A 9,292-nucleotide genomic window follows, 5' to 3' on the forward strand; every position below is an offset into this window, starting at 1 on the left:
GGCAGGGGCTGGGCTGGGCAGGGGCTGGGCAGGGGCTGGGGCTGGGCAGGGGCTGGGGCTGGACAGGGGCTGGGCTGGGCAGGGGCTGGGCAGGGGCTGGGGCTGGGCAGGGGCTGGTGCTGGACAGGGGCTGGGCTGGGCAGGGGCTGGGCAGGACAGGAGCAGGGGCTGAGCAGCGACTAGGACTGGGCAGGGGCTGGACTGGGTAGCAGGGGCTGGGCTGGGCTGGGTGAGAGGGCAGGGGCTGGGCTGTGTGGGCAGGGCTGGGTGGGCAGGGCAGTAGACAGGCAGCATCAGGAGCAAAGATCAACGCCTCAGACACCCCTCCCCCCGCCCCACCCCGGCACGGTCCTGGCACCCCAGCCTTGGGGATGGGCCCTGCGTGGGGCTGGGGGCGGCCAGACAGGAGACCCTAGGCTGACCACTGTCCTGCCTGTCCCAGAGGGAAGCCCCCATCAAAAAGCCCAGGTGGGACCCTTGTGTCTGCCTTCTCCTGCCCTTCTGGATGACCTGCACGCGGCGCCTCTGGGGACCGAGGATGACTTCTGGGGCCCCCTGGGGCCTGTGGCCACCACCGTGGTCGACAAAGAGAGAAGCCTGTACCGGTGAGGGGGCCAGTGGGGGCTCTGCTGTCCCTCCGTCGTCACCGTCCCCACTGCCAGCCGGCAGTGTGCCTGCTGCTCAGGGAGCCCCTTCCCCTCCAAGCCAGCGGGCAAGGACATGGCAGAGAGACCGAGCCAGTGCTTTCATCATGGAAAAGGGAGTTTTATTATAAAAACGTTCGACCATATGCAAAACCAGAGTCCAAGGACCTTCCACGTGCCCATCACCCAGCCTCAGCAGCCATGATGCCAGATTTAGTCAGTTTCCCTGCCTTCTGTTGTGACAGCACTTTAAATCTAAGAGACTGGGTGATTTCACTCTCAAATATTTTGTGATGTAATTTAATTTTTTAGTTTATTTATTTTGAGAGAGAGAGCACAAGCAGGGGAGGAGCAGAGAGAGAGAGAGAGAGAGAGAGAGAGAGAATCCCAAGCAGGCTCCACATGGTCAGCACAGAGCCAGATGTGGGGCTTGAACTCACAAATTGTGAGATCATGACTTGAGCTGAAACCAAGAGTCAGATGCCTAACCGACTGAACCACGCAGGCCCCCTGGCAAGTAGGCCTTTTAAAAGCAAGAACACTTTAGGGACGCCTGGGTGGCTCAGTCAGTTAAGCATCCAACTTCGGCTCAGGTCATGATCTCACAGTTCGTGTGTTCGAGCCCCGCATCGGGCTCTGTGCTGACAGCTCAGAGCCTGGATCCTGCTTCAGATTCTGTCTCCCCTCTCTCTGCCCCTCCCCTGCTCATGCTCTGTCTCTCTCTCTGTCTCTCAGTAATAAAACGTTAAAGAACATTTTACTGGTTCGTCACCCCCATCACCGTCTGGAAACGGCTAGCCAGCCCCCAGGCGTGTGTTAGACTGTCTGCGTGTACCAGGTCACTAAGTACTCGAAACTCTGAGATGGGTGCTCTTATCACCCCCCTTTGCAGGTGGGAACGCGGGGGCTGGGAGGGTCTGTGACGTGCTCAGGGACCCACAGTCTGAGAGCAAAGGTGCCAGGGCTCGAACCCAAGTCCTCAGGCTGCGGCGTCTGGATTTGTGACCACTCTGCTGGATCCACGTGGCCCCGCAGGGGCTGCGCGTCCGGCAGGGGCTCTGTGAGTTTGTCTAGAGTAATTCTGTGTCTGTCTCTCCTGGCTCCGTCCAGGGTTCACCTGCCCGCGGCTGGCTCCTACCAATGGCCCAACACAGGCCTCCGTTTTGTGGTGAGAGGGCCGGCCACCATCGACATTGAATTCTGTGCCTGGAACCAGCACCTGCCCAGGACGGCGCCCCAGCACAGCTGGGTGGTGGCAGGACCTCTGTTTGACATCAAGGCCGAGCCGGGGGCCGTGGCAGCCGTGTCCCTCCCACACTTCGTGGATCTGCAAGGTAAGCAGGAGGGAGGCGTGCAGGGGAGGTGACGGTAGTGATGGGGGGCAGTGTCCCGGGGGAGGAGCGTGTGGCGTCCTCAGAGGGACTGAGAGGGTCACAGGTGGAGCGCAGTGCTCTGGGCATTTCTTTTTTGAAGCATTTTTGTCCCCTGGCCTCATAGTTCTTCTTGCCTGAAAGTTTCCCTAAATAGACAGTGGTCTCCTTGACAACAGTGTTAACTGGCGTCTACTAAGTGCGCTTTACCCAGATCACATCACTCATGTCCCAGCGGGAGACACACCACAGACCCAGCTGAGGTTTTCGAAGGCAGGGCTGTTTGCGAAGGGGGGTGGAGTGGTCTGTTGGGGGCGGTGGGGCTCCCAGGGACTCGCCCCAGAGGGAGCCTTACTCCTGCCCCAGGAGCCAGAGCAAGAACACAGCACTTCCAGGAAGACAGGTAGTTATAAGGTGTAATGCATCTTCTCCAACCTCTCTCACTTCCAGAGACTTCCCACAGATAGCTTTCCAAGACATAGAAGCTCAGAACCAAAAATCTCACATGTAGCAAACTAGGCACCGTAAGTGAGAAGCAGTGAAAACTGCAGGCACCAGAAAAAGTCCCACAAAGATTTCAGAGATTGGAATGATGAGCAACAGAACAGCAAGTAAGTATCTTCCACGTGCTCATGGGAAGAGCATTTCAAATATGAGAAAGAAGCAAGAAACCATTAAAAAGGGTAAATCAACCTTGGAAACAAACTAAATTTCAGAAAATATTTACAAATTTTTTAAATTTATTTTTGAGAGACAGAGAGCACGAGCGAGCAGGGGAGGGTCAGAGAGAGGGGGACACAGAATCTGAAGCAGCTCCAGGCTCCGAGCTGTCAGCACAGAGCCCGACGCGGGGCTGGACGATGCCTAATGTGTTTGTTTCCAGTGCCGTCCCCCAGTATTTAAATACATTTACATAAAGGTATCAACTGACTTTAGACTTTAAGCATGCACATTAACATATTGGGATCATCAATCAGAAAACATATGTAAGAAAAATAATTTACAAACTAGTAGCAAGAAAAAGATGGAAGGAAGAGCGAAAGGCAAGGCACCGACCGCCCCGAGGGTGCGGTCAACCTTTGAAGCCGCAGGAGGAGAGCGTGGGGGCCAGGACCGAGGGTCCAGGGGCACCTGGCCGGACAGACAAGGTCACTAGGGGAAGTTTCCCGAGAGAGGCATGAGCAGGGGACGTGCAAGATGGCTCCGGGGCCGTAGAGACGTGGTGACATGGGTAAAGGCTGAGGAAGACGCGCTGTTGGCTCTGACCTGGCGTCTGCAGGGCAGTGAAAGAGCCGGCACACCCACCGTCACAGAGGGGGACCTTGGCCCTTCTCCCCTGCCTGGAGTCACGCCTGCTGGCCTCTGTCACCAGCCCTCACCATCACAGCATCCATGCCAGCACAATCCAGGGCCAGGCACTGAGGCTTCTGTGGGCGTGGCTCTGGGGGTCTTTGCCCCCGCCCTGGAGCTGGCCCTCCCCATGCCGGCCACGAGCCCCCGTCTTGGGCCCCCACGGCCCCTGCTGCCCCAGCCCAGCCTGACCCCATGAGGGCACTAAATCCCGTCTCTGAATCCGTCCTTTGACAGGGGACCGTGTGGACCGCTCCCTGTTCCAAGTGGCCCACTTTAAGGAGGAGGGGATGCTCCTGGAGAAGCCGGCGCAGGTGGAGCCGGCCCACGTGGTCCTGGAGAACCCCAGCTTCTCCCCCATCGGAGTCCTGCTCAGGGCCCTGCAGGCTGCCCTGGGCCTCATGCCCGTCACCTGCTCCGTGCTGCTGTACCACCACCCCTGCCCGGACGAGGTCGCCTTCCACCTCTACCTGATTCCCAGCGACGGCTCCATCCGGAAGGTGGCCCTCGGAGCCGGGAGGCCTGGGCCCGGGAGGGCTGTGGGCAAACCAGAGGGCCCCCAGACGGTCCAGCCGGGGTCCGGGTGGGGCACGCAGGGCCCCTGTGCCGCTGAGCTCGGCCGTGGGCTGGCTGTGGCTGGCGCGGCCCCCTGGGACTCATCTCATGTGGCCTTCTGCTGAGCGTCCTGAGATGGCAGGGCTCCGTGCCCAGAACCGCCTCCCGTCCCCTCTCACGTCTGCCCCGGGCAGGCCCCAGCTCCCACCCTGCACAGCAGAGGGAAGGTCCGTGTAGTGGGCCCAGAGGGAAGGGGATGCAGGACCTCCACCTCACTCGGTTCTGACCACGTTCCGTGGGTCGGGACCTCCCAGCCACACGCCAGACACCGTGTCCCCCGACCACGCTCCCTGTGCCCCGCAGGCCATAGACAAGGAAGAGACCGAGTTCCAGTTCGTGCAGATACGCAAGCCGCCCCCGCTGGCCTCGCTCTACATGGGCTCCCGCTACACCGTGTCCAGTTCCGAGAAGCTAGAAATCATCCCCAGGGTGAGGGGTCCGGGGTCAGAGGTCATGCCCGGAGCCCCTGGGCGGGCGCACCTCGGAAGGAGTCGGATTGGGTAGATGGGAGGCAGGCCTGAGGGGGTGGGGGAGTGGTTGTGCTTCAAGATCTGCAGGAAGGAGTTTAGCTGGTGGGAGGGGCTCGCTGAGGATGGGGTGAAGCTGGCATCTGACAGGGGGCACCCAGGAGTGGGGACAGCCCAGTAACAAGACAGACAAATCCCTGCCCTTGGCCTGAGGACATCCAGAGAGGATGAGACCTGCGTAAATCATAAACAGGGACCAAGAACCGGGAAGGGCTGTGAAGAAAGCCCAAGCAGGCCAGATTGGGGGTCCAGGGAAGATGGGTCGGACCAGAAGGTAGAGGCTCCTGGGTGGGGCGGGGGGGGGGGGGGGAGAGAAGTGTGCGGATTCAAGGCCCTTCTGGAAGTGAAGCCCATGGACCTGGCGCGTGCAGGAGAGGAAGGGGTTGAGGATGACAGGTGACTCTGGCCTGTAGGACCTGAGTTCTGTGGGTGCAGGGGCCATTTATAGAGTCAGGAAAGTGGGGTGGGGCCCGGAGCTGGCTGTGCGGGTCTGAAAGGGGGCCGTGTGCAGGACCCATTGAGAAGACAGGCTTGAAGCTGGAGAGGGGAGGGGCTGGCATCAGGGTGGGGGCGACAGAGGGGAGGCTCTGGTTGGGGACGTGTGAGCCCCACCTGCGAGGGTCAGTCCCTGACGCAGGCACAGGGCGCCTGGCGCTCACGCCAGGCTTTGGGGAGGGGAGGAAAAGAGCAGCATGTGTGAAGGTGGCAGTGAATCTGGGCGCCCTCAGAGCATCCTGTAGGGGTGAGCTGGGCCGGGGAGGGGAGAGGCCACACCTGCAGGCTGAGCTTGCTAGACGGCTCCTTCTTTCCTCAGGAGCTAGAGCTGTGCTACCGAAGCCCCGGGGAACCCCAGCTCTTCTCCGAGTTCTACGTCAGCCACCTGGGCTCGGGGATCAGGCTGCAAATGAGAGACAAAAAAAACGGGACTGTGGTGTGGGAGGCCTTGCTGAAACCAGGTAGGGTGGAGGCCGGGGGGCTCAGAGGCAGGAGGGAGGAGGTGCACGCTAGGGTGTGCGTGTGTGCGCTCGCGCGTGTGCATGTGTACGTGCATGTGTGTGTGCGCGCGTGTGCACGTATGTGGGCCCAGGTGCGTTTGCGTGTGCATGTGTGAGTATGCACGTGTGTGGGTGCGCGTGCATGTGTGTGTGTGGATGCATGTGTGTTTGCCTGTGTGTTTTCATGTGCATGTGTGTGCACGTGTGGATGAGTGTGCACGTGGGTGTGTGTGCGTTTGTGTGTTTGCATGTGCACTGTGTGCATGTGTGAGCACAAGTGTGCATGTGTGTGGACGTGCAGGGGGGTGTGGACGTGTGGGGGCGCGTGCATGTGCGTGTGTGAGCACGAGCGTGCGTGTGTACGAGTGTGCGACTGTATCATCACAATGTGCCATGAAGACACGGGCCAGAGAAGTTAGGTGGGATTTTCTGGTTGTGAGGTGTCTGGCATTGGACCAGAATTCGGACTCCGGTGACTCGGACTGCCAGCCCCGTGGGTGAGGGGACCTGGCGTCCACAGGGCCTCGAGTCTGGGAAAGGCTCTCGTGGAGGCATGGGTGTGGATGACTCATGGTTGCGTGGATCAGGCCCGTGCTGGCGATATCAGATTCGCAACCCGGCGTTTTCAAGGTAGACAGCCTGGAATCGATGGGACATCACAGGGCACCCCACACTGACACCCCCACAAACGGTCCCGCTAGACACGTCCAGCCCCCGTCAGCCCCAGAAATACGGGGGCTCCGCCTCCCGGGCGCCCCGGACAGGCCTCCGCGCAGGTGCGGCCACAGGTGGGGGACAGGCAGCCCCGGGGCCGCTGCACCGGGAGGCCTGGGGACCGTCGCGGCCTCGCGCAGTCCCGGGCTCCTCTGAGACGCGAGCCCCGTGATGCCCGCCGGCGCGGACAGGCCCCGTTCAGCCCTTCACACGTAGTAGGGCGTCATTCTCCTTCCTCGCGTCAAGCCGACCTCTTCCCTCGCGTGGTCTTCATTCCGGCCCTCAGAGCGGGCAGAAGTCCGTCTCCTTCAGAGGCCCGCAGGCTGCGCTTCCCGAAAACTCCCTCCTTTGCAAGTTAAAAGCCTACAACGTCTCCCAGATTCCTCTTACATTTTGGGGTTTTTTTAATGTTTATTTATTTTTGAGAGAGAGAGAGAGAGAGAACACAAGCGGGGGTGGGGGGCAGTGAGAGAGGGAGACACAGGATCGGAAGCAGGCTCCAGGCTCTGAGCTGTCAGGCCAGAGCCCCACGCAGGGCTTGAACCCACAAACCGTGAGATCATGACCCGACCCAAAGGTGGACGTTTAACCAACTGAGCTGCTCAGATGCCCCTTATGTTTTCGTTTTTAAATCCTTTGCCAACACGGTGGCCGCCCTCGCCGGGGCTCCTGTCTGCAGCTGAGTGGGGATGGGGCCCCCGGGCATGGAGGATGCGAGATCCTTCCTGCCTGCCTCTCCCCACCCATGCCCGCCCCACGGAGGTGGCCACACTGGCCTGGGGGTCTGCCCCAGCCCTCAGCCTTGCCGCAGGAGCCCCGTGGACAGACGCCCCCCCCCCCCAGCCGTGTGCACGTAACTGGGCCGCTCCGCTGGCTCTCGCCGGTCTCTCCCCCACTGCTGCTCGGAGTTTCCTGTTCTCGAGTCTCCAGTCTTGATTCTCGATGCTGACATCCAAGTTCAGGACAAACAGCTTTGGTCTGTGTGCACGGGGGCCACACCCAAGGGCCAGGATGGGGGCTCCTGCTTAGGGCAAGGGTGCCGCAAACCCTTCAAGCTCGTGAGGAAGGGACTGGATCAGACCATGCTTCTCCCTCTCTCTGACCGTGGTCCTGGCCTCGTGTCCCCGTGTGCATGGGGAAGGGACGCGCCCATCTCTGAGGCCCCCGCAGCCTCACTTCAGAGTCTGACCAGACTCACCTATAAAGGACATCAGAAGCGGGTGGCGGTTTCGAGGCACCGTCGCTGATGCTTCCTCACCTCTGCTTCCCTCCAGGGGACCTACGGCCTGCGGCGCCCCTGCTGACTCCCGCCCTCACAGGTCAGTAACAGCTGTCCGAGGTCCGAGAGGAAGGGACTCCGTGGCGGAGTCCCCTGTGGGGATCAGGCCCTGGAGGGGGAGGGTGCCCCTCGTCATCCCCTTACTCCTGGGGCCTCCCCCAGGGAGGGGGAGGGGGCCTCCCCTGCTGCACCACCTCGGATGCCCCCATGATGAGTGCCACCCCCACCCCGGATGCTGGCTGGATGCTGACAGAGGGGAGGCCGAGGGGCCCCGTGGTGGTCAGAGACCTTCGCAGGGGGAGAAGGGGCCCGGGGTGCCGAGCGAGGGAGTGAAGGGAGCCGGGCGGCTTCACCCCCAGGGGCCCGGGCCTCGCTGCACTTCCTGGACTGGCACCGGGAGCAGCTGGTGGCGCGAGTGACGTCGGTGGACACGGTGCTGGACCGGCTGCACGGGCAGCTGCTGAGCGAGGAGCAGTATGAGCAGGTGCGGGCCGCAGCCACCAGGCCGGACCAGATGCGGACGCTCTTGAGCTTCAGCAGGTCCTGGGACTGGGCCTGCAAGGACCAGGTGTACCGCGCCCTGAAGGAGGCCCACCCTCACCTCATCATGGAGCTCTGGGAGAAGTGGGGGGGCGGCCGCCACCGTGAGCGCCGGTCCCCTCCCCCCACCTCCTCGGCCTGAGGCGTTCCGCGCCCGGGACTGCCACCGGGGCGCCCAGACAGCCTCGCTCGGCCCTCCCAGGCCAGCCGTCCCGCTGGGACCGAGCATCTCAGGGAATGCCCACGTGCACTTGTGCGGACCTCTTGGAAGCCTAACGCAAGAGCCCTGCATGGTGGCCACAGCACCTCCCTGGGCCACCCGGACGCCCCGGGGTGGGGTGGGGGACATGGGACTGGCCACCTCTGGCTGGAGACAGACAGTGGGAGTGGACACCCTGGGGGTTTTGAACGGCTTGGGAACAGGAGCAGAAAGAGACTTAGTTCTCACATGTCCTTGCTGAGCCTGGTTTTGCTATTAGGCCAAACTGTGCTTCGCGCTTTCTGAAATCCACATGAGCCACCGGAGGCGGGAGGGGTGAGGGAGGGCGCCACGGGGGACACAGAGTCCGGAGCCCAGCACGGCCACGCCCGCCTGCCACACGGGCTCCCCGCCCTCGCACCTGACCGGCTGCCCCGTGCTCCCTCGGAGCACTTGATCCCCTGTGCCTCGCACAGCGCCTGGCACACGGTGGGCATGAGGTGAGGCTTCCTTAATAGGCAAACAGTAAAGGAATTCTCCCAGACGTGTCTCTTCGGTCTCCTCCGGGCCGCCACACCAGCCGTGTGAAACCAGGGTGCCTGCGTTAACAAGCCCGACGCTAACGGCCACCCCGAGGCCCCCCTGAGTCGATAAGCTGAGAATTGAACCCGGGGCACCTGGGGGGCTCAGTTGGTTGAGCATCTGGCTCTCAACTTCCGCTCAGGTCATGATCTCGCAGTTCGTGGGATCGAGCCCCCTGTTGGGCTCTGTGCTGACAGCACGGAACCTGCTTGGGGTTCTCTCTGCCTCGCCCTCTGCCCCTCCCCCACTCACACTGTCTCTCTCAAGATAAATCAACATTAACGGTCCCTGCCCAGGACGCAGAAGCACAAGCTGGCTGTAACCCCAACACCGGTCACCCCTCTAGTGTGTCACCCTCTAGCGCACAGCCTTGGGGAGACGTCTTGGTCACTCCTGTGTCTGAGGGGTGGAAAGAAGGGTAAGTGAGGTTATGTGTGGGAGAGCGGTCGGGGTACCTCAGCCTCCCACAACGACCCT

The 9,292-nt window shown here is 61.7% G+C and overlaps 1 protein-coding gene across 2 annotated transcripts in view; it reads left to right on the forward strand.

The window, feature by feature from the left end:
- Positions 1-8,775, forward strand: part of NLRP1 (NLR family pyrin domain containing 1) — a 32,472-nt gene extending 23,697 nt beyond the window's left edge. For both annotated transcript variants that reach the window (XM_029927973.1, XM_029927975.1), the window contains 7 exons: positions 443-605; positions 1,755-1,978; positions 3,602-3,864; positions 4,283-4,408; positions 5,321-5,462; positions 7,490-7,534; positions 7,854-8,775. In XM_029927973.1, the coding sequence (XP_029783833.1) occupies positions 443-605; positions 1,755-1,978; positions 3,602-3,864; positions 4,283-4,408; positions 5,321-5,462; positions 7,490-7,534; positions 7,854-8,176 (1,286 nt within the window). In that variant the 3' untranslated portion in view covers positions 8,177-8,775. The remainder of the gene's footprint in view (positions 1-442; positions 606-1,754; positions 1,979-3,601; positions 3,865-4,282; positions 4,409-5,320; positions 5,463-7,489; positions 7,535-7,853) is intronic.
- Positions 8,776-9,292: the final 517 nt, after the last annotated feature.

Source organism: Suricata suricatta, chromosome 17 (genome assembly GCF_006229205.1).
Source record: "Suricata suricatta isolate VVHF042 chromosome 17, meerkat_22Aug2017_6uvM2_HiC, whole genome shotgun sequence".
NCBI classification, from domain to species: domain Eukaryota; kingdom Metazoa; phylum Chordata; class Mammalia; order Carnivora; family Herpestidae; genus Suricata; species Suricata suricatta.